We start from the raw sequence: 25420 nt of genomic DNA on the forward strand, positions 1-25420 counted from the left end.
TTCCAGGAACTCTCGCGCTTCTTGTCCTTTTGTACTATTCCTATCCCAGTCTATATTTGGATAATTGAAGTTCCCTATTATGATTACTCTACAACTCTTGCACCTTTCCGTAATTTCTTTGCAAATTTGTTTTTCCACAACCCCTCCTCTAGTTGGTGGTCTATATCCTACACTAATCAATGTTATTATACCTTTCACAGAATCACAGTGCAGAAGAGGTCCTTCGGCCTATCGAGTCTGCACCGACACGTGAGAAACACCTGACTTACCTACCTAATCCCATTTACCAGCACTTGGCCCATAGCCTCGAATGCTATGACGTGCCAAGTGCTCATCCAGGTACTACTTAAATGTTGTGAGGCAACCCGCCTCCACCTCCCTCCTTGGTGGTGCATTCTAGACTGTCACCACCCTCTGGGTAAAAAAGTTTTTCCTTACATTCCCCCCTACACCACCTCAGGGGATTCCTGCACTACCTACTTGTTTCTCTTAGATACTCTGGCAGTCACCCATTCCCTCTCTGCATGTTTACTCCTTAGCTGCAGTGTGACCACCTCTCTAAACATGCTATCCACGTAATCCTCAGCCTTGTGGATGCACCACAGTGATTTCTGCCCCTGCTCAAGCTCCGCAACTTGGAGCTCAAATTTTTGCAGCTGGTGACACTTTCTGCAGATGTAGTCATCGAGGGCACTTTGTGCCTGCGTGACTTCCCACGTCCTGCAATATGCACATTCCACGTGGCCAAGCTGCACTGACATACCTTATACTTTTATATTATGCATTTACTACAGTATTTACTAATTTATTTTAATTATTATCTTAATTTAGAATAATTCCTATGTATACTTCGAATTTACTGTGCTTTTCTCAGTCTCACCCCTTCTCGTGCTGTTTTAACTCTCCGGCTTCACTCTGTCTTGCCACATCTCGAGTTCTTTAAACTTTCAATCCTACTCTCGGTCTCATCCCTTTTTCACGCTCTTTTAACTTCCGTCTGTGCTCTCCACTTACTGCCCACTTTGGAAATTTTCTTCTCCTGATTTCTGGAGAGAGGTAAAATGAGCTATTGATTTGATATCCCTTGTTTTTTTTTATCCCCTTGGAGTTTTGTTTTCATTTAGAGGGTAACATGCTTATCTCTTCTTCTGAGCTATATTTGGATCTATGGCCTTGATGACATATGCTTCTGCATTTTTTGTGAAAATGCTTTATTGTTATAAGCATTTACAGTCATTTAGTATCCCATAGTTCAGTCTGGCTTCTGCCTCCATTTTGAAGACACATTTTTGCGGATTTTCCTACAGTGCCTCCGCTGGTTGATGCCTCCAAGATAGCTGCTTTATCTGGCTCCTTGATGAAAAATGTGATGTGAGCTGGCTTTAGGATCACCACTCAAGCCCACCCATGGAGGAGAATCCAGGCCTTTGTGTCTTCTTTCTTCTATGCATGCTCCATGTTTTAGAACAAAAAATATCATGCAATGATCAAAGGATGGTTTAAGTTGCTGAATTAATGATATTTTTAGGTGATGAAGGTGGGAATAATTATAAAGGACAGAAACAAAACTCTGTATTGTCTATGCAAAGCACTGACAGCAGCTGGTATTGATGAAACTGGATTTGAACCTAGCTATTAGATGTGCCAGCATAACATCTGTGTCAGGTCAAGACTTCAGAGTGCTCACTATATTCTTGAAATATTGAAACATGATCTGTTTTCTTTCAGGATGATTCAACCAGCTATCTTGGATCTTCACTGATTGTAGAAGATTCCAGAATGCCCAGTTGCAACGAACATCTTGTAAGTATTGCAATTTATAGTTAGATTCCTGTAACTAGGTGTAACTGAATTATGGAGTTGTTAGCCTTTTTGTTGATGATTTGTCTTGCTTGTGTATGATTTGTTTGTGGATTTTTTATGGTTTCAGACTTCTTGTGCAGTGCATGCTAAAGTAAAGTAGAAAAATAGCTCCTCCAATTTCCCCATGAGGTACTGTATGTGCAATTTAGGAAGGCTCTAAGTGTGCGCTGAGTTAGCTCCTTTCAACTGGGATTTGTCTCTGCACCCTTGGACTAGAGAGAGGAATACCAGCTAGAGTTCTTGCTGTTGCTTATGAGCCAATAACCCATGTTGGAAAGTAAGGCTTAGTGGACAACATATGATAATGAAGTTAGACTCAGCTCTCAAACCTTCCATGGGAAAATATCTTACTATACATTAACTGCCTTAGCTCGCACTTGAAGAAAGCCACTTGGGAAACCCACAAGCTGCGCCACAACAAGAATCAGTACCCTTAGGAGATAAGTGAAGAAAATTGGAGGGCATAGCACTAGATGATTGAGCAGTAGCGTTATCTCTGATCTGCATGCTGTGAATCTGCATGTTCCTTTCCATAAAGCTCAGGAACAGGGGAAATTGCTATGAGTTGACCATTGACTGTGACAATGGGTTGCTGCCAACAGCAACAGGATCACAAATGAAAAACTTGCGCTGTTCAATGATTGTGATGTTGAAAAGAATGGATCAGCTTTTTCCAATCCAGGAGAGTTAGGGTAGGACTTCTACAGCTTGCCATGACTCACCCATTTTTCCGAGTTACTTGTCATTGGGGTGAATTTGTAATTTTACTATTGGGTGAAAAATTCACAGTAGTGGATTGGTTGCCTATTTTACATCCTGCAGTATTTTCATTTCCAGGGCTATTCAATTTTCCCCACTATTTCACCATTATTGCACAAAATTTGGAGCAGAATTACAGAGGAAAAACCATCCCGCTTTTGTGGGAAACACAACACAGTTTTAAGAAGTAAAGTTTAGTAAGGTCAGCAGCACTCTAGTTAGTATGCCAGTACTTTGTCAGAATTGACTTTACAGTTTTATCTATGAGGCATTTAAGTGATTGGTTTCACCTTCTGGCACACAGGAAGCTTTTGAGAACAGTGTTCATAGTGAGATAATAGAACACGAATGTTGTAAATCAAGATGTTAGCAATTCAGATGAAAGGTAAGAGATGACAAACACCATGGGCAGAATTTTACGCCTAGCGGGCGGTCACGTGCACGACCCGATCGGGCGTAAAATCGCGCAAGAAGACATCGGGCGAGCATCCTGACATCCTGCATGTGTGCAATCTTCAGGTCGGCGGGCATACGCTGGTGTCTGAGCTGCACCCACCATCAATTAAAAGGCCACTTAAGGCCATTAAAAATCCATTTGATCCAGATTTTACATTGCCCATGTGATTTTGCGCTTGTTGCACAGGAAAAACAGGCAGGTGGACAGCCCACATTTTGCAAAACCTCATTCATGGTCGGGATAAAAAGGGTCAGCAGCATTGCCATTGTGAGTATTGAGGAGTTTAGGAGAAAGTTTGCTACTGGGAACTTGACAGCTTCATCTCCGTTCTGAGTTTCATTCTTAGCATTTCCAGGTTCCATTTCAGGACTCAATTGTGTCTCCAAGGCCCCCGGAGGATTTTGACTATGTGGATCCTTCCAGGTATCAGACAGCCTTCTGTATACCTGGTAATGGGGATTGTGCTCTCCACTGAAGGCACCTCTGAGGAGGAGGAAGAGAGGGGCAGAAGGGAGAGGAGGCCAGGCGAGCGACTTGTGGGAGGAGAGGCGCAGGCACAAGGGACACAGGGCCAGCAGATAGCCCAAGGAGGAAGGGGCTGCAGAAGATGCCATTATACTACCGCCAGGATTTACAGGTAGCGATGCAGCTACTCAAGATGCAATGCCGAAGGAGGTGCCGCCTCTCCAGGGAGACAGCGACCTCCATTTGTGAGATGATTGGGCCTGAGATCACCTCCAAACTTGTAGGTGGAAACACCATGCCAGTTGCTCTGAAAGTCACAGTGGTCCTCAACTTCTATGCTTTCGGCTCTTTCCAGCGGTCAGTGGGGAATCTTTATGGAGTCTGCCAATCAGCTGTCCACAGTTTTGTCATGCTGGTGACAGAAGCTCTGTTCAAGCGGGTAATGACATTTATTCATTTCCACCTGGTGAGGCCAGCCAGGCTGTGCGAGCCAGAGGGTTTGCAGCGATTGCTGGGTTCCTCGCATCCAGGGTACAATCGACTGCACTCATGTGGCCATCAAGGCGCCAGCGGGTCAGCCAGGTGCCTTCGTCAACAGGAAGGGATTCAACTCAGTGAACGTCCAGATGGTGTATGACCACAGGACGCAGATTCTGCAAGCCTGTGCAAGGTACCCTGGCAGCTCCCATGACGCATACATCCTAAGACACTCCCAGGTGCCGAGGCTATTCAGTGCTCCAGCCTGACTGGGTGGATGGCTGTTGGGTGACAACAGCTATTAGTTGAAAAGGTGGCTTGTGACGCCTCTCTGCCACCCAAGAACAGAGGCAGAGCAGTGTTATAATTGGAATCATGTCTCCACAAGGGCGGTGATAGAGAGGACTATAGATCTTCTGAAGAAGTGCTTCCAATGCCTGGACTGTTCAGGGGGAGCTCTACAATATCCCACAGAGCAGGTGTCACTGATAGTGGTTGCATGCTGCGCTTTCCACAATCTGGCAATGGGAAGGAGGACCCACTGGAGGAAGAGGATCTTGAGGCAACTCCACAGAACACAGAGGATGAATCCAGTAGTGAGTCCAAATAGGAGCACGGTGAGGAGAATGCTGAGAGCGTGGAAGCAGACTTTGGTAACTTCCAGGGAGGCAGGGACGCCTTAATCCAATGCTCCTTCAATTACCAAAGATCTGCTTCCACCTCATGCCAGGGCTGACACCTCCATCCTGGATGTCTGAAATGACCCTTTCGTTTCAACCCAAAGTCCTGGCCACCCCCACCTGAGGAACATCTTGCAGGGCACATCCAAGTCACGGCCCTTGAGTTGCAAGGCACTCAGTCCACACAGCCAGGGCTCATCCCCTTGGCCAGCTCCGGCGTCATTGACAACTGGCCCTCAGACTCTAACCCCCTGAGCTCCACAGGGGGGCCCCCAGCCCTTAATACTTCTCCACACTGATCCATGCCAATATGGTACTCGCCCAAGTGCAGCAGGTCGTTGAACCTTTTGCAACACTGCACCCATGTGCACCGCACAACATTGTGGCTGCTGACCTCGGCTACCACCTCCTCCCAAGCTTTTTTTGTCTGTTGCGGTGGCCTCCTCCTTCCATCTCTGGGAACGATGGTGTCCCTGCTGGCAACCACCTCCTCCAAGAGCACCATGAGGCACTCGTCTGAAAACTGGGAGGCCAAGTGCCCACCTGACCTGTCCAGCAGCTTGGTATCTCCAACCGTTGTTGAGGCCATAGCTTCACTCTCTAGAACTCAGAATATATGATTCTACTCTGGCAGCCTCCAAGAAGCTGCCTCTGCTGTTTTTAAACCGCTGCCTGGCAGCCATTAGGCTCGGTGCCCGATAGGCTCCCGCCCAGCCCTTCCTGACCATTTGGGAAGACGTGTTTCACGATTGGTGGACCTTAATTGGCCAGCCTGCGTGAAGTCGCGGTTGGGGGCATGTTTCCCAACCGGTCCTGGGCCTGTCGATCATGTGCACCCACCAAGGGTAAAATTCAAGCCCGTGGATAAATATTGATGAGAAAGATGACTCAGCCATCCATCTACAAAGTTACAGATGCTTCTCCATGGGCAAGATTTTTTGGATGGCAGGGTTTCCCACCCTGTCACCTGAAGAGTCGGCAGGGTACCCATCCTTGCTGATCTCACAGCCCTGCAAAAATAGTTTTTTCTTTTCAAGAATTATTTGATCAGCAAGTCTTTTGAATCTGAACAAGTTGAGGTTTTAGCCAGATTATTACTGGTAGCTTTTGCTTCCTTACTGTCTATCCATATTTGTTAGCTGGTTTCAGCCATCTTATGCTAAATCTGAGAAATGGAGGCAGGATAGCGACCTGGTGTGGGGAAGGAGTGTGAGATCAGGTTTTAAATTTTTACATTTTTTTGTGTTGAATGAAAATTAATTTAATACCTTAACATTGTTTCCGCTTGCTTCTGTGATTTCCAATCTAGCCTTTATTAAAGATAGCCTTTATGCCTAGTTTAGACATTTTTGGATGACTTTCTCATGAAGTGGAGAATTCAGCACACAAGTGGAAACTTGTGCTCAGGCTTGTGCATTATGTGCAGAACAGCTTTGAAATATCAGTTTATCTCAATGGCTTGGCAAGGTCTGCAAATCCTACAAGAGTAAGTGTTTATTGATTAAATTGCCCTAGATGTCCCTTTTTATGTACAGCGGCTCATCAGAGGAAAACATTTACTGCTGGCAGTACAAAAATGTAAAATTTCAAATATGATGAGCCATTTGCAACCACACTGCTTCATGAAATCTATTAGACCAAGCATTCTTTTGCTTTCACTTTGGAGGAAGAAAATAACTATTTTGTAGCATATCTTACATTTGGAGAGAGTGTTTGGGGAAAAAAAACAAGCTATAGTGACATCTAGTCTGTATAAAATTAATTTTGGGTTGGCTGGTCTGTATAGAATTCATTTTGGGTTGCTGAAGGAAGTAAATGTAACAGAGGCTCCGTCCAAAATTTTCCATTCCCCCTTAAGATATGGGAATGGTGCCAGAAAATTAGTGTGTAGCAAATATTGCACCTCTGACAGGTTTCTTCCTCTACATTTTTTAAACTATTTTTTTAAACAATCACAGGCCAGTCAGCCTAATGTCAGTCTGGAGAAAAGGTGGAATCTTGTGCCCTCCCCTGTGGTGGGTTTGGTGGTGGGCAGGGGACTTGCCATGCAGGACTTGACAGACAGACCCTGACATGTTTGCTTGCGGACTCCCAGTGTGTTGGGGGGGGCAGGGGGAGGTGCCTTTGAAAGCCATACCCTGCCATTGCTGCTGACCCCTCTCATTCCCTCCTCATTGTGCAATCCCCTCATGCCATCAACATCAATCATGGGGGGTGGGTTTCCTCGATCCGAGGCCTAGGATGATTCTGCAATTTACCTTTCGCACAGCACCAGCGTCTCTGCACTTCCGCTCCCCTCCACTTTACCCTGCTCCTTGCCCTCCATTTACTGTTATGACACAGCAGTTGGTAGAAGCTGAGTTATTTAAAATCCCAGCGGGAACTTTAAACAATCATCATAACCTATATTTTCAATTGCTATGTTTGAGATGCAGCTTTGAATTCAGAAATGAAACCACCAAGCCTCTGGAGGTGTTTTATATAAATTAAATTAAACATTTATTAATTTAACAACAAATTTAAACACATAGACACGTCTGCAAATTACTACCATAATAACTTTTAAACAAACCCCCAAATAAATCACTGCCAGTTATAGACTTTAAACAGACACCAGGCAAAGTGCATTTTGTCTTACAAATTCCAAATGAAGTTCCTTTCAATTTAGTTCCTTCGCACAGTTGTAGGCTTATAGGCGACATGCCTCTGGCTCACACAGAACTCTTTTCTTTGAATGAAAATTCTCATTATCACTAGGCCCTTTTAAACTCCACCTCTTCTAACAATAAAACCCCTTTCATAGTACCAATTTTATTAGTAATATAAGCATATTGCTTGGTGTCTCCTAGCTAGGTGCAAGATTTCACTCCCAGTCTTTGAATGGTTTATTCCACAAAATGCAAATGTACTCTTTACCTTAACTTCCTTACTGTTCAACTTCTCAAAACTACTAGACATCAAACCACCCAGACTAGGTGGCTTTAATCCAATTAAGACACACACTCACTCACAGAAACAGACCCTGCTTACAAGTCCAATTTAAAATAATTTCTAATAATATTATATACATTAATATCTTCCTGACTTTTCCCTCCCTATTAAATAATGAACTGTCATAATTCTAAAAGAATGCTTCATTTTTTAATAACACTCACACTATCTCCTATACTTATTACACTATCAGATGCATGCATTAACATAATAAATATAAACAAGATCTTGGTATCAACAGAAATCATTCCAGTTCAGTCTCCAGGGCCTGGATTTTTCCTATGGTGGGTGGACTGGACGGGAGCGGGGGCAGAGCTGATTGCTGCCATTTTATGCGGGCGGGTTAATTAAGGCTCACCCAGCGTAATATGCGGCCGGTAGCGCTCAAGCGCTACATGTGCAGACGGGGGGAGGAGGGAGAGTTCGGGCTAGCATTCTTTTGCGCATACGTGCAAAAGAGTGCAGCTATCTCCCCAAAGCATAGAGCTGCCTCAGGGAGATTGAATGGATATGTAAATAATTAAAGAATCAACTTAAAAATGTATTCAAACATGTCTCCTCATGTAACTGTGTCACATGAGTTGGTTCATGTTTGTAAAGGTGGGAAAATGTATTTATTTTATAAAAGCTTCAGGAAACCTCATCCCGCCTGTGGGTGAGGTTTCCTGAAAAATACGAAGGCCGCCTGGGCTTTTCGCCTGCCTACCCACCTTAAGGTTGGAGGGGCAGCATTCTTAAATGCTTGAATTAATTTCTTAATGGCTGTAACAGGCCCTTAATATTTTGGTGGATGCGCAGCTGACTCCAGTGCACGTCGACCGAATGAAATATCGTGATGGCGCGAGATGACGTCGGTACACGCCCAACGTCATCGTGCGTCGTTTTACGCATCAGCGTGTCGGGCCCACCCCCACTCACTGACCGGAAGATTCTGCCCCAGGTTTTTTTTTAATGTACAATCTTCCCTTAAGCTTCAAACTCTTGATAATGCATTTGTGACCAAATTTTCTCTACCCACAACATGTATAATCCGTAGATTAAATGGTTGTAATAATAGATTCCACCTGAAAAGTCTTGCACTTTTGACTTGAAATTTGCCTGAAAACTTCAAAGCATTGCGGTAGTATAAACAATTGTTTCTGATGAATTGCAACATAAATTTCAAAATGCTGCAATGCTAACACCAAACCCAAGGTCTCTTTTTTGATCGTTGAATATCTTCTCTGTTGTACATTCAGCTTCCTTGAAAAATACTCTATTGGTTTTTCAATTCCAGTGTCATATTCTTGTAACAGTACAGCCCCAATACCTACATCGCTTGCATCCATGGCCAACTTGAATTGTTTGGCATAATTGATACAGTTTTCAAACTATCAAATGACTTCTGACACTCCAGAGTCCATTGAAACTTCTTGTTCCTTTTTAATAGTTCAGTCAGTGGAGCAACCACTTGGCTAAAATTTGGTACAAATTTCCGGTAAAATCCACTCATGTCCAGAAATCTCAAAACTTCTCATTTTGGGAAATCCACGATAGCCTTGTCTTTCACATCTCTCTGAGCCACCTTACCATGTTCAATGGTATAGCCTAGATACGTAACTTGCGTTTTTGCAAATTCACTTTAAGCTAAGTTCATCACCAAATTGGCTTCTTGTAATAGAGAAAACAATCCTTCCAGATGCTGTAAATGCTCCTCGCACGTAGGACTGGGAACTATTAGATCATCAATATGAACAGCACAATTGCTTAGACCTGCAATTACTTTGTTTGCCAGTCTTTGAAATGCTGCAGATGCATTCTTCGTACCAAATGGCGGGACTTTAAACTGATATATTTCACTTGGCATTACAAAAGCCGATATCTCCTTTGCTCTCTCCAACAACAGTATCTGCCAATATCCTTTTAGCAAGTCAATCTTTGTGATAAATTTAGATTGCCCCACTTTCTCAATGCAATCTTCCAACCGTGGTATAGGAGATGAATTCACTTTGTCACTGCATTTGCCTTTCAATAGTCCACACATAGTCTTTGTGTTCCATACGGTTTCGGTACCAGCACAATAGGCGAACTCCAATTACTGTAACGAGACTCAATGCTGTCATTCTGAAGCATGAAATCAATTTATTTTTGTACTTGTGATAACTTTGCTGGATTTAATCTATAAGGATGTTGCCTTATTGAAGATAAAACCTGTACAGAGACATCATGTATAGCTAAATCTGTCTTTCCAATTTATTCCCACAAATAGGTTTGTGAGGCTGCAGTATTTTTTCCAAATCACCTTGACACTTGCTTGGAAGATAACTCAATATTTAATTTAAATTTTCAAGCACCCTCTCATTATCCAATTTGATTAGAGGAAAATCAATTTCAGAGACCTGCACTTCTATCTCTTGCTCATCATCCGCCATCACTAATACCTCTTTTTGTCCCTGTTCCCTGTAAAAGCACTTCTTGAGCATATTTATATGACACACCCTCTGCTTTTTTTCTTCTATTTGGAGTATTTATTAAATAATTTACTTCAATTCCTTTTCAATCCTGCAAGGCCCACTAAATCTTCCATTTAATGAATCACCTAGTACTGCTAACAAAACCAATACTTTCTCTCCAAACACAAAACTGCGAGCTTTGGCCTTCACTTTCAACACTTTAAATGTTCCCTAGCCAACTCACATGCTCTATTCAATCTTTCCCTGAAATTTGATGAGTAATCCAAGAGAATAGTTTCTGAATTTTGACCCACCAATTTCTCATGAATTTATTTCAGTGGCCCCCTTGCCTCATGACCATGAACTAGTTCAATAGGGCTAAAACTAGTTGATGCATTAGGAGCATCTCTAATAGCAAATAACAGGAATGGAATTCCCCTATTCCAACCCTGTGCATAATCCTGACAGTATGCTCGCATCATGTTTTTTAAAGTTTGATACCATCTTTCCAAAGCTTCTTGTGACTCCAGATGATATGCTGTTGACTTGAACAATTTGAGGATAAAACAGTTTATTACTTCCTTAAACAGCTGTGATATGAAATTTGACCCCTGATCTGATTGTATTTCCTTAGGTAAACCATATCTTGCAAAAATGTTTTAATAATTCCTCCACAATCATCTTAGTTGTAATATTTCTTATAGGTATCCCTTCAGGAAACCTGGTAGACACATCCGTTATTGTCAGTAAGTATCAATTTCTATTTTTAGTCTTAGGGAGGGGTCCTACACAATCAATCATCACCCTAGTAAAAGGTTCTTCAAATGTTGGTCTTGGATTTAAAGGCGCTGGCGTAATCACTGCTTGTGGTTTCCCTGTTGCTGGACATGTATAACAGTTTCTACAGAATTTGACTACACCCCTATCCAATCCTTGCCAAAAACACCCCTCTATCTTTTCTGTGTTTTCCTAATTCCTAAACGTCCCCTCATTGGAATTTCATGAGCAATCCTCAGAATCTTATTTCTGTACCCTAATGGGATAACAATCTGATGCATCTCCCTCCAGCTTTCATTTTCTGAGACATAATCCAACCTCCATTTTCTCATTAAAATATCTTCCTTAAGGTAATAAAATACTAAAATATATTTTGCTTCTGTTTCTGAATAAGCTTTTTGCTATAACTGCTTTAATTGTTTTTTCTATAACTCCACTAGCCTCCTTGAATTAAACACTTCAGTTGAATTGACCTGAAATCTTTCCTCTTGAACAATGCTATCAAACACAGTGCCAGCTAATTGGATTTCAACACCACTTTCTTGCCTTTGAGCTGCCTACCCTCCTTGTTTAGCATCTTCTTCCCAATGAGCTTTTTGATCAGGAAACAATCCAGGGTGCTCCTTCTGTAACACCTATTGTTGAAAACATTTCTACAGGCTGCTCAACTGCCCTAAGCATCACCCACATTTGTGATCCAGCTCTATCATTACCCAGAATAAATTGAACCCCTGCAATGGGCAATTTTTCCACTATTCCAACAATAACTTCACCTGTCCTCCATTTGCTCTCTAAATTTACCTTCCACAATGGAATAGAATTGGCATCTCCATAAACCCCACTTATTATCACCTGCTCCTGCAATAATCCCTCTGAACAGCAAATATCACTACCCCACAACAATAAGGATTGAATAGACCGTGTCTCTTAAAATTTTAATATCTCTACCTACTCCACCCTGTACACATTGAAAGACTTTCCCTTCACACACAAAGTCTTGAAACATTTCTGCAACCTGCTCCTCAGAATTCTCTTGGGTAAATTGTGAATACATTTCTACTTCTTTACCTATCACTGATTCTCCCTGTTTTACCTATACACAAACCACTGGTTTTTCCTGTGCCTGAACCTCAGAACCCACAGTACTTTTACTTCCAGAACTTCTCTGTACACCAATAATTCCAACAGATTTTCGCAGTAATTTCCAACACAGACTTTGTGTGCCCCACCTTATTACAATGAAAACACCTCAATTTTTGAATGGTCAACCCTACCCTCAGCACCTTCCTTTTTATTCTCAGAAAAAACTTCCTGGGAATTCCTAGCCACCCCTCTTCCCTGACGACCTACCTTCCTTTCACCTTCCTACTTTCTAACCTTTTCCAATTTGAAAGGGTGACATAAAAAAAAGTTTAGCTCTATGAACTAACTTATAATCAGCAAACATCTTTGCTGCTTGTCTTACACTTTGAACCCTCTGTTCCTCCACATGAGTTCCCACTACCAAAGGGTAAATTCTTCAAAAAGAATTACTTCCCTAAGAGCTGCATGTGTTGTCTCTATTTTTAACCCCTGTATCCACCGGTCAAAATTACTTTGTTTCACTTTCTCAAATTCAGTATAAGTTTGTCCAGGCTGTTTTCTCATATTCTTAAATTTCTGCCTGTATGCTTTAGGAACTAATTCATATGCACTCAAAATAGCCTTTTTCACCACATCATAATTCACTGATACCTCTTCAGACAGCAAAGCATATATCTCATGTGCTTTACCCAGCAACTTAGAATGTAATATAACATCCAGTACTCCTGTGGCCATCTCATCTGTTTAGCTATCTTCTCAAATGAAATAATGAACGCTTCAACATCTTTTTCCTCAAACTTTGGAAGAGCTTGTACAAATCTAAACACCTTCCCACTAGGTTTTAAGTTAAAGGTTTTTTCATCATCAGAACTCTCCTCAGAATCTGAGATTTTTTTTTTATCTTCCAGCCTTTTAAGCAGATATTATTTTTCTCTTTTTCCTGAAGTTCCAGTTGCAGCTTCCTTTCTTTCTGCTTGCTTCGTTTTAAATGCCATTTCTATTTCTTTTTTCTAATTCAAATTTTTTCAGTTCCTTTGCTTGTTCAAATTCAAGCTTCTGCATTTCAAACTACCTCCAGCTGTGACTCACTCCTGTCAGGTATCACTTCCAACTGTAGATGCTGCACTATACTTTTAACTATATCTGATTTCCTAGCCCCCACAGGTAACCCCAATTTTAACTTATCTGCCAATTTTGTTAGCTTACTTTTGGCTATTTTTTTGCAACCTAATGCATTATATCTTCTGCTCCCAGACAAATCTTAGCAATTGCCAAAGCCATCTTGGCAGTCTCACCACTTCAAAAGAAAACCTTACCAACTCCTGAATTCGAAGTGCTTCTCTTACTTATAACCTTAAGATTCACCAATTCCAAACCAACCAAGGAATTACAAATACTATCCTGCCAAGAACCCCCTGTTGCTATGACACAGCAGCTGTAAAAGGCTGAGTTATTTAAAATCCCAGAGGGAAACTTTAACCAGCTGTCATAACCTATATTTTCAATTTGTATGTTTGAGATGCAACTCTAAATTCTGAATGAAATCATCAAGCCTCCAGAGGTTTTTTATATAAATTAAATTAAACATTTATTAATTTAACAACAAATTTGAACACATACACATGTATATAGTTTACTACCATAATAACTTGCAAACAAATCCCCAAATTAAGTACTCCCAGATAATCTTCCCCAAGGCAATAAAAACCCATAGACTTTAAACAGACACTAAGCAAAGCACATTTTGTCTTACAAATCCAAAATGAGGTTTCTTTCAATTTAGTTCCTTCTCACAGTTATAGGCTTACAGGCAGCAAGCCTCTGACTCACACACAAAACTCTTTTCTGTATATACCAGCCTTCCCTTTGAGTGTAAATTCTCATTGTATCATCAGGCCCTTTAAATTCCACCTCTTCAAACAAAACCCCTTTCATACTACCAATTTTATTAGTAATATAAGCATATTGCTTTGTCTCTCCTAGTTAGGTGCAAGATTTCACCCCCAGTCTTTGAATGGTTTATTCAACAAAATGCAAATGTACTCTTTACCTTAACTTCTTTACTGTTTAACATCTCAAAACTACTAGACATCAAAGCACCCAGACGAGCTGGCTTTAATCCAGTTAAGGTGCACACGTACACACCCACAGGCACAGACCCTACTACAAATCCAATTTAAAATAATTTCTAATAATATTATATACATTAATATCTTCATGACAACTGCAAGCCAAGTCAAAAAAAAACCTCACGTGCTCTGTTGCACCCTGGGAATCAGAATGTTGCCCACTTGCCAAATGTTAAGCTCCTGAGCTGGGACACTCCCGCATGTGCAGATATCCTTCTCACCAACAACCAGATTTGGGAGGGAATCAGCCTAGTGTGACGGCAGAAGATTGACAGCAGTGTCCGCCAACCACGAGCCACACTTGAGGTGGTTGGACACCCATCGGTATAGCACCAATCAGTGCTAAGAGAGATGACAGGCAAATTCAGTTGATCTGTGACACATTCAACCAAACTTTTCATTGAAAGATCGAGATCTCTCCAGCTTATGGCTCTGGGTGCAAACAAAATCTCCCACATTTGAGGTGTGTTTGTTAGTTTAAAGTCCAGCTTCTGGCTGAAAATATCAGTTATTAGAAGTCCGCAAATGAAAATAAACAAGGCTCTTGAATGTCCCTGCAGTTTTGTATTTGCTGTTGTTTATGTAAGTTATATTTTTTTGTCCCCTACATGTGACGGTGTAGTGACTTCCCTAACTTCCAGAAAAAAAATCCTATTGAGCAATACAAACCTTTCATTTTTATTTTCATTGTTTGAACAAACTTGATTCGAATATGAACTTTGTTTTCTCACAATTTGCTTTAAAACTTCACCAAAGGCAGGCCTTGGGGTCATGAAGAAGGAAATCTACAGTTTTTGAGATTAAAGCCTGAACATCTTGTAATATGTGCTAGGAAGTTCTAGAACTTGATTTAATTTGTTGAAATCATAATACAACCCATGAAGCTAAGTGGAGACATTTATGAATAATTATTAATGTGTCCCAGATTTGACTTTTGAAAATCTGGTCGCCTTATGCAGAGGAGATTTACTAGAGTGGCACAAAACTTTTGGATCTCAGTTATGTGGAGAGTCTAGATAAACTGGAATTGTTCTCCATTATGCAGAATAGGTTAAGGGGAAGATGTAACAGAGGTGTTTTAAATCATGAAAGTTTTGATAGCGTAAATAAGGTGAAACCTTTTCATTGGCAGAAGGATTTTGTAACCAGAGGACACTGATAGAAGGGAGTTGGCATAAAAAAAAATGAGATGAGGATTTTTTTACGCAATGACTTCTTGTGATGTGGAATGCACTGCCCAACAGGGTGGTGGACTCAATATTAACTTTCAAAAAGTAATTGGAAGTGGCAAAAATTGCAGAGCTATGGGGAAAGAGCAGGAGAATAGCTGTTTCTGATGTCCTTCTTTGCTGTAAGATTCAATGATTGGCAGCATCTCCATACTTGAATTGATTTCTGGTTGAAAAGTAAATCCAAAAACTTGATACTTCAAACGTCAGGTAAACAATTATAGAAGCAAAGTAATTGCCTGGTGATTGTTATTGCAGTCACGTGGTCTGTTTTATGTGAACTGTGTCCCTCAATTTCTTGTTCAGAATTGGAAGAGCTTTAAGCACACCAGAATGCAGTATTACTCTACGTTGTAATAATAATGCATTTGGTAGAATGATTGAGAAATTAACAGCATCTATACCTGCTGACAATTCTGTAGAAATCAGCCCAACCAGAAATATCTATGTCAAAAGGTAATAATTGCCAGTGATTATGGGTCAGCTATCAACAATAACCTATTTTTATTCTAACTTTAACTGTCAATAAATAATTTTATTGACCATTATGCATTGAAAAAAGTATGTTAGAAGCTTATTTCACTTGTTTGTAAAGTGTTAAGTTCATATAATACACTAGTTAATAATGTGTGCAGCATCTTGTAATGTATATAAACATTCCCCACTCAGACCCGTCAAAATATCAAGCCCTAATGTATATTCTCATTGCACCCTTCAGGAAGGACTCGTAACCAAGAATTCAAACAGATTCAGTGTTTTAAAAAAATAGATTAGTAATTAAGCAGTGGACTGGGGCTGCGGGAGAAGGAATGATTAACATTTTTATTATCTTTGGCCTGACCCCAGGTCATAGGTGGGAGATCCGGTTAGGGACCAATAATGTTTTGTTTAAAGTAGATAGAGTTTGAGATTCAAGATGCTTACCAAGTGAATAAAGCCACAAGATTCCATGGGTTTTGAATAAACTTTACCATACAAGTTCAGAAAGATTAACCAATTTACAATAACTATCTTATAGTCTAATTTCAGGGTAAGTATGAGACACATGCGAATTAACAGATAAACTATGATTGAAGACACTGCACTGCACAATAAATAACAATGCAACCAAAACAGATTCTATGGATTTCGCAACAGACCATCCAGACGTTTGTCACATTGTGAACCAACAAATTTCAGTGAAACTTTGTCTTTCTCACAAGGGTTTCCAATCTCCACGTTTGAAAATCTCGTCTAGGAATTCTCTTCCAAAGTTGCTCCCACTCCGGACTTCTTCAACAGTGACCCATATTGCAGACTTTCAACCTCACCTTCCGAGGTTCTTTTCCCTGGATTTCCAAATACATTCACGCTTCACCTTTCAAGCACCATTTCAGATCTTCGGCCATGCCAAGTAGAACATCACTGCTCCAAAGCAGTACCTTTGCTCCAACGGACCAGACACGGAGTGACCAACCTTTGGCTGTGTTCTCATAGATGTCTACAGCACAGAAGGAGGCCATTCAGCCCATCGTGCCCATGCTGGTCAACAAAGATCTGACCAGCACTTGGCCCATAGCCCTGGAGGCTATGGCAATGCAAGTGAATATCTAAATTCTGCTTAAATGTTATGAGAGTTTCTGACTCAACCACTCTTTCAGGCAGAGAGTTCCAGACTCCTACCATCCTCTGAGTGAAAAATAATTCTCCTCAACTCCCTCCTAGTCTTCTACCTCTTACCTTAAATCTATGCCCCCTCGTTATTGACTCTTCTACTAATGGAAAAAGTGCTTTCCTATCCAGCCTATCTATGCCCCTCACACAAAAAATTTCCTTGACATGTCCCTTCATGTGACACTATCATATGAATTGGGACACGTCTGTAACTTTTATTGAAAGATTTGATAAAAACTTAAATACCCTCATGAAACCTTAACTGCCCATGGATGAGGCTTCATGCTTTTTCCAAAGCCCGCCAGGGCTCCTGGCCTGCCCGCCAACCTTAAGGTTGGATGGGCAGGTCCATTAATGACCTTAATTAGTTTTTCAATGGCCTCAATAGGCCATTGACAGGTCGGTGGGCACACAGCTGACTCGGCTGCACCCTTGCTGACCTGAAAATGGAAATGACGCGGGGCAATGCCAGGAGTTCCATCTGATGTCATCCTGTGTCATTTTTTTGCATCGGCGAACGGGCCCCGCCCCCACTCACCAACCGGAAGATCCTGCCTTATGACTTCTTATTCGTGGCTACCTCTGCCAATTTGATTCTCCTAATGTACGTGAGGATTAAAATCACCCATGATTAATGTACTGTCTTTTCACATGTTCTCATTATCTCTTGATTTATTCTCTGTCCTACAGCATAGTTACTGTTAGGGGGCCTATAGACTACTCCCACCAATGTCATCTTCTCGTTGTTATCTCTTACCTCCATCCATATGGATTTTATATCATCTGATCCAAGATCATTTCTTGCTTTCGTACTTATTTAATCTCGTACTAACAAAGCTAATCCACCACCCTTTCCTTCCTGCCTGTCCTTTCGAAAAGTCACGTCTCCCTGAATATTTAGTCCCCAACTTTGATCTCCTTGTAATCATGTGTCCGTAGTGGCTATACGATCATACCCATTAATCTCTCTTTGTGCTGTTAATTCATTTATTTTGTTCCAAATTTTGTTTAAGTAAAGAGCCATTAATTTTGCCTTTTTACCATTTTTTCCCCCTTTGACCCTATTTGCTGCTGTTTTTTTTGATGTTTGTACACTCTGTCCTTTCCTGTCACTCTCTGGGTATCATTGCCTAAATAGCTGCCAGGCAATGCTGTCATAGCCTTTTGCTTTGTAAGCCTAAGCCTATGTATCCCTTCTCCAGAACCCTCACCCCCCCCGCCTCTATTTAGTTTAAAAACCTCTTTACAGCCTTAATTATTCACTTCGCCAGGACACTGATCCCAGCATAGTTCAAGTGAAGCCCATCCCACCGGAACAGCTCTGTTTTACCCCAGTACTGGTGCCAGTGCCCCATGAACTGAAACCCATTCCCCCCGACATCAATCTTTGAGCCATGCATTTAACTCATTTACATAAAAAAACAGCAGCAAATAGGGTCAAAGGGGGAACAGTGGTAAAAAGGCAAAATTAATGGCTCTTTACTTAAATAGACTCATTTACCTTATTTACCCTATGCCAGTTTGCCCAGGGTAAATAAGGTAATTAAATGAAGCCGAGAAGCTTCTTATGGTTTGGCTGTCTGTGAGAGGGTGTTGGCTGAAATCAGGAGGGTTGTGGTTGCGAGAGGGAGGGAGTTGGACGTCAGAGGAAAGACCGAGGTTGATCGAGGGCAGTGCAGATTGCATCAAGAGAAGGTCAAATGTAATAGAGGGGAGGCTAACTGTGACTGAGGGGGAGTTGAAGGTCACTGAGGGCAGGTCAGGTAGGGACGGTTTCTAACTAATGACAACAGGTGTAGATGACAATAACTATGCTATTTTACAAAACAAAAACAGAATTACCTGGAAAAACTCAGCAGGTCTGGCAGCATCGGCGGAGAAGAAAAGAGTTGACGTTTCGAGTCCTCATGACCCTTCGACAGAACTTGAGTTCGAGTCCAAGAAAGAGTTGAAATATAAGCTGGTTTAAGGTGTGTGTGTGGGGGGCGGAGAGATAGAGAGACAGAGAGGTGGAGGGGGTTGGTGTGGTTGTAGGGACAAACAAGCAGTGATAGAAGCAGATCATCAAAAGATGTCAACGACAATAGTACAATAGAACACATAGGTGTTAAAGTTAAAGTTGGTGATATTATCTAAACGAATGTGCTAATTAAGAATGGATAGTAGGGCACTCAAGGTATAGCTCTAGTGGGTTTTTTTTTAAATAATGGAAATAGGTGGGATGCTGTTTTACAACGGTGGACAGGCTGAGGGTGATGGAGGGGTAGATCAAGGGTGACAGACGGAACATCAAGGGTTACCAAGATCAGTTCATGGGTGCTAGTAGAAAGGTTGAGGGTGACCAAGGGAGGCAAGGGATGATGGCTAGCAGGTCCAGGGTTCCTGTGGAAGTGTTGAGCTATATTGTAGCAATAACAGGCTGAAGTGGCAGGAGACTATGTTGAGGTGGGAGGAGGCCAGGGTATGATGAAAGGAAAGCACAGGGCTATTCATTGGTGCATACGTGCAAGGTAAGAAACGAGGGTCACATAGATAGTGGTGAACATATCTTTGCCTGACTTCCTGTCCACAGTTTACTTTCTGGAGGCTACATGGGTCTAGTTCACTCAGTATCTTTGGAGGCTTAGGCGGAGGAGGAGAGGATCCTGGAGAGGATGGCCTTGGGTCATGCACAACAATGGCCAGAGGACCAATAAGGGCTAACCCTAGAGAGTGAGGCTGCTTAGGATGCAGGCAACTAGGAGTCTGTGCGATGGTGAGCAATGACACCTCATCGAGTGTTCCGCATACAACTGCAGGGGTGGTTTCTGAGTGACAGTGGTTAGCCACTGAAAATGTGGCTCATGACATCTGTAAGGAATCTGAGAGCTCAGCAAAATAGAGATACAATGCCTTTGAGGAGCCATGGGAAGCAGTAATTGAGCAGATCATAGAATCGTTAAAAATTAGGTTTTGCCTGCATTGCTCAGGTGGATTGCTGTTGTATGAACCCCATAGGGTGTCTAGGATCATTGTGGTCTGCTGCACATTGCTCAACCTCATGCAGTGGAGTGGTGAGGAGTTGCCAGCTGGGGAGATGGAGGAGCCACATTGCTCCTGGTATGTGGAGCAAGGGGAAGATTCAGATGTCAATGAGGACAAGCATGTTGTGGCTCCATTAGGAAATGCCAGGGTGATGGAGGGACGTGCAAGTGAGGCCCATGATACCCTCATTCAGACTCATTTCCAGCCAGCATGAAACCCTTGAAAGCTCTGATGCTTGCTATCTCTCACACACATGGTCGCTGTAGATATGCACCCAACTTGGCCAGCCTCCCTCCAGAACACCCCACAGTCCTATGACTTCTAACACCTAGAAGGGCAAGGACTGCAGGCTTTGGGAACCACACCGCCATCGGCATGGTCCCCTCAAAGCCGCACACTCTTGACTTGGAACTGGGTCCAGATGCCTCACTACCACAGGCTCAGAATCCTGGCCTGCTTTCCTAACATTACTTGTATATATACCTGCACCAAGTGGACTGCAGTGGGTCCAGAGTCCAATGAGACATTACTCTCTCGGGGGAAATAAGGGAGCAGCAACATACGCTGGCTTGACAGTGATGTACACATCCCATGAAAGACTAAAGCATAAGAATGTCCAATTATTGATGAATGCAGGCACACTAATACTTCCTTGCCAACCTAATAAATGCGATGTCACTAACTCCCCTTCACCCATAACTGCCACTTATGATGCAAGAGGCTACAGGCCATCGTCTGGCTAACCAAGTACCAATGACATGACCACTCACCATACATGAATAAAGTTAGCAAAGGTATATATTTAAACATAATGTAAACATTTCCTAGAATGCATGAACACTCATGCCACTTTTGTGCTATCACAAAGCTGACACTTATGCTCACTATGCCTTGATGCCATCCCAACATCTGCAGCTGAGATGGAGGCTGGCAGCTGAGATTGATGCTCCATTGTCTGAGGTGACTTTGGTGGCTGGTTTTTGGTGGTCTGAGGGCTCCGAGGGTCTCCTGCATAGTGGGGGCAGGTGCAACTTCCTCAGCCTTGCCTACTGGAGACACTGGGGTCACTGGCAGAGGGGCTAAGGGGGTGGCAGCTCACTCTTGGAGTGCCCCGAGATACAAACATATGAATTAGGAGCAGGAATAGGCCATTCAGTCCCTCGAGTCTGCTCCGCCATTTGATAAGATCATGGCTGATCTGATTGTGGCCTCAACTCCACTTTCCTGCCTACCCCCAATACTCTTTGATCCGGTGACTCCCTTGTTAGTCAAGAATCTATCTCCCTCTGTCTTAAGGATTTTTAATAACTCTGCCTGCACTTCTCTGGGAAGAGAGTTCACGACCCTCAGAGAAAATATTTCTCCTCATCTCAGACTTAAATGGGAGACATAGCCACCACTGTATAGAGCCCATGACCAGAGTGATGGAATGAAGGCCTGAGTGCATATTGGCAGCCACTGAACCTTCATCTGGACCTGGCTCTCCATGGTGATCGCCAACTTCTCCATGGGTGAAGCCATGTGCTCACATCCCTGAGACATGGCAGAACTCATGGCTTGCAGGAACTTTTCCACCGTCAGCACAAGGTTGTGCATAGCCTCTGGTAGCTCCGACAGGTGTTCCCCTGTCCATCTTTGCATCTCCAACCCTGTTAGCTCACTTTGGGTGTGGCAACTTCTTCGCTATTCCCACTACATAATTGTTCAGGTCCTGTGTTTTTCCATATTTTATTTTCTGGCTGCTGCGAGTGGAAGTTCTGCGCATTTTCTGGTCCACCATTGGGACCCTCATTGTTATAATTAAATTCCACCTGAGTGTTGTCTGACTATTAGGGTTGGATTTGGAGTTACGGCTGTGGTTGCAGTTTGGGTTGATCTTAGGGCCAAGACAAATGTAATTCAGGAATGACTTTAATACATTGCAGAGGATTAATTACTTCAATGGCAGATGATCTGTATCAGATGAATTTGTTGAAGTTGGGGAGAGGGGAAGAACTACTGGGAGGCTGATATATTTGCAAAACGGGTCTGATCAAAGTGGCCGCTACTGTAAGTCATCTTTAGCTTGTTGTTGATGGCTCTTCTCTTCCTGCCAGGAGTCATCGATTGCAGGACCAGAGGAAAAGGTTGTGGGCCAGCCCAGTGATTGCAGTGGTAAGGTCAAAGCCATAGGCAGTGAGGGAGTGTCCATTTTACCCATAAATTCATTTTAGTCACTGAACTGCAAGAAACATATGGGATGAGAAAAGATCATTCTACTGTCACTAATAGCCTATGGATTTTTTCAAAGTTAATTTTCTGAGGGAGCTGAACCATTATTACCTGATGGCAATGAAGCAGAAACTCCAAGCTCTCAAATGATACCTTATTTGATTGTTAAATCATAGAATGATTATAGCACAGAAGGAAGCCATTCAGCTTGTCTTGTCAGTTCTGGCTTTCAATAATAGCAACCCAGCTAGCCCCACTACCCCATCCTTTGTGTATTCCTGCAAATTTTTTTCTCTTCAGGTGTTTATCCAATTTCATTTTGAAAGTCAGGATTGAACCAGCTTCCATTACACTCTCAGGTAGCTTATTCCAGATCCTACACACTTGCTGTGTAAAAGTAGTTTCCCTCAGGTGGCTGTTAGTTCTTTTGCCAGTCACCTTAAATTAGTGTCCTCTGCTTGTCGACCTTTCTGCTAATAGGAGCACCTTTTCTCTATCTACTCTGTCTTGACTGCTCGTGATTTGGAACCCCTCTAACAAATCTCCTCTCCACCTTCTCTTCTCCAAGGAGAACAACCCCAACCTTGCCAATCTGTCTCATGGCTGTTGCTGCTCTAAAATCGCTCCATTGCACATTTCACCAAATGGACTATTTTAGGTTATCATGCAGGAATACAGGTAATATTATACTTGTGGTCAATGTCCCCTTCAATTTTTGTTTTTGTTGTGCATGACCTATGCATTTAATTGTCAGCAAAATGATGAAAGGTGTCATCGACAGTGCGATCAGGCGGCACTTACATAGCATAGCAATAACCTGCTCACTGATGCTTAGTCTGGGTTCCATCAGGATTAAAGTGCTCCAGACCTCATTACAAATTTGGTCAAAACATTGTCCAGAGAGCTGATTTGCAGAGCTGAGGTGAGAATGATTGCCCTTGCCATCAAGGCTGCGTTTGACCAAGTGTGGCATCAACTTGCTCTAGCAAAATGGAAGTCAATGGGCATCCGGGGGAAAACTGTTTCGAGTCATACCGAGTACAATGGAAGATGATTGTGGTTGTTGAGGGCAGTCATCTCAGCCCCAATACATCACTGTAGGAGATTTTCATGGTAGTGTCCTAGGCCCAATGGTCTTCAGATGCTTCATCAATGACCTTCCCTGCATCATGAGGTCATGAGTAGGAATCTTCGCTGAGATTTGCACAGTTTTCAGTTGCATTAGGAAATCCTCAGATAATGAAGCAGTCCATGCCCACGGGCAGCATTCCGGCTTGGGCTGTTAAGTGGTAAGTGATATTTGTGCCAGGCAAGGGCTAGGTAATGATCATCTCCAACAGGAGATAATGTAGCCACCACCTCTTGACATTCAATGGCATTATCATTACCAAATCTCCTGCTATCAAAGTCCTGGGGATTACCATTGACCAGAAACATAACTGGGCCAGCCATATAAACACTATGGCTACAAGCAGGCCAGTAACTGGGAATTCTTTGGCAAGTAACTCACCTCATAATTCTGCTCCGCATCCCTCCCCTCCGTTTGGTGGGATGCCATCCAATTATCTGGATGAGCGCAGCTGTTGGACACCATGCAGGACAAAGCAGTCGGCTTGATCGACACCCCATCTATCACCTTAAATATTCGCTTCCTGCAAACTAGCATGCAGTGGCAGCAATGTAAACTATCTACAAGGTGCGCTGCAGCAACTCACCAAGGCTTCTTCGACAGAACCTTGCAACCTTTAGCACTGTTATATTATTGTATTATTTGAAAAGAGTTAGGAACTATATTGCTATGTGCATGTGCAGAAGTATTCAGGATGCCACATTCATTGCTGCACTATAATGCATCATTCCAAAAAACTGTTGATATTTGCGAAGTACATTCAGTATCAACAGCAGCACTTGTGTCCAAAAGTGTGGGAGTGAATTTTGCCAGGAGACATGTTATCTGTGCCCCGACAGAAAAGTCAGCCTTGAGCCTATCAACACAGAATTTGGCTAACCCACAGCGATAATACGCTGGGAGCGGTCTTAATTGATTCAGAGTGGGACTTCCACCTCCATCTGGGAGAAAGTCTTGCCTAAGGGAGCTGTTGACCAATCTGATTGGCTGGCAGCCTGTAGTCCCAGCAGCGGCAGGATTGAGCGGTGCCCACTGCTGGGACTGTAGGCAGTCTCTGAGGAAGAAGAGTCATGGAGCAAGACTCAGAGGTAAGTCTGGTAATTTGAATGGGCCTGGCTGGTAGACCCCAGCATGGTTGGGGGGGGGTGGGGTGGACCTGGTTTTAGAAGCCGAGGGTGCCTCCATGGTCAAAGGGGACCCCTCGAAGGATCTACACCCTTTCTTGCCCGACTGCAACGGGTGCAATGAAACTGCTAAGTGTAAATTGGCCTCTGTAGGCCCAAGGTCAGGTGGGCTGCCTGTCGCCTTCCCTGCCCACTGTAATATGGGAGACAGGTTGGTGGTCGATGGGAAGGCTACCTGATTTATTTTACAACCCCCCCCACCTTCAAATATGCCAGCAGGGGGCCGTAAAATCCAGCCTGTGATTATTTTGAACCTCTGGGAAGTACAAGACTTAGTGTTATAAGCAAAATAAATGCTGAATTAGACTGAGAAATATCAACCCATATTAGTGCCAGAGAGAGAAAAAACTGAGTGAATTGTGTGAAAACAAAATGGCTGCCGCCATAGTGCTCTCACTTAATGAACGCACAGCTTCAGCTCAGGATAAGTTGGGAGACTGATGATGTCATAGGGGTATTTGAGAAGTTTAAACAAAAGTACAGATTGACATTAGTAAAAGGCACTAGCAAAGAGGAAAGGGTCAACTACATCCTTTCGTGAGAAAGAGAGTAGGCTCAGATCTGTTTAATAGCTGGGAGATATGCGAAGATGACAGTAAAAACCCAGACAAAATTTTTGAGAATTCAGCACATACCTCCAAAGTCAAATCAACAGATCTACCAATATGAATTTCAAATTCTGAGGCAAGAACCAGGTGAGCCTGTTGACAATTTCTTAACGAGATTAAGAAATGTAACCAGCAAGTGTAAATTCAAGGAAATAGATGAAAGGCTGGTAGATCAGCTCATTTAGGACTCTTTACACCCTAATGTACAAAAAGCTCTGAATGCAAAGGACAAGCTTACAATATTGTAGACTGTTGATATTGCCAGAGAA

General features: G+C 42.6%; 1 protein-coding gene across 1 annotated transcript in view; it reads left to right on the top strand.

The window, feature by feature from the left end:
- Nucleotides 1–1764: 1764 nt before the first annotated feature.
- mctp1a (multiple C2 domains, transmembrane 1a) overlaps nt 1765–25420 on the top strand; it is a 733548-nt gene continuing 709892 nt past the window's right edge. Inside the window, exon 1 of the mRNA XM_041186933.1 lies at nt 1765–1803. Coding sequence (XP_041042867.1) covers nt 1780–1803 — 24 coding nt within the window. The 5' untranslated portion in view covers nt 1765–1779. The remainder of the gene's footprint in view (nt 1804–25420) is intronic.

Source organism: Carcharodon carcharias, chromosome 4 (assembly GCF_017639515.1).
Source record: "Carcharodon carcharias isolate sCarCar2 chromosome 4, sCarCar2.pri, whole genome shotgun sequence".
NCBI lineage: Eukaryota > Metazoa > Chordata > Chondrichthyes > Lamniformes > Lamnidae > Carcharodon > Carcharodon carcharias.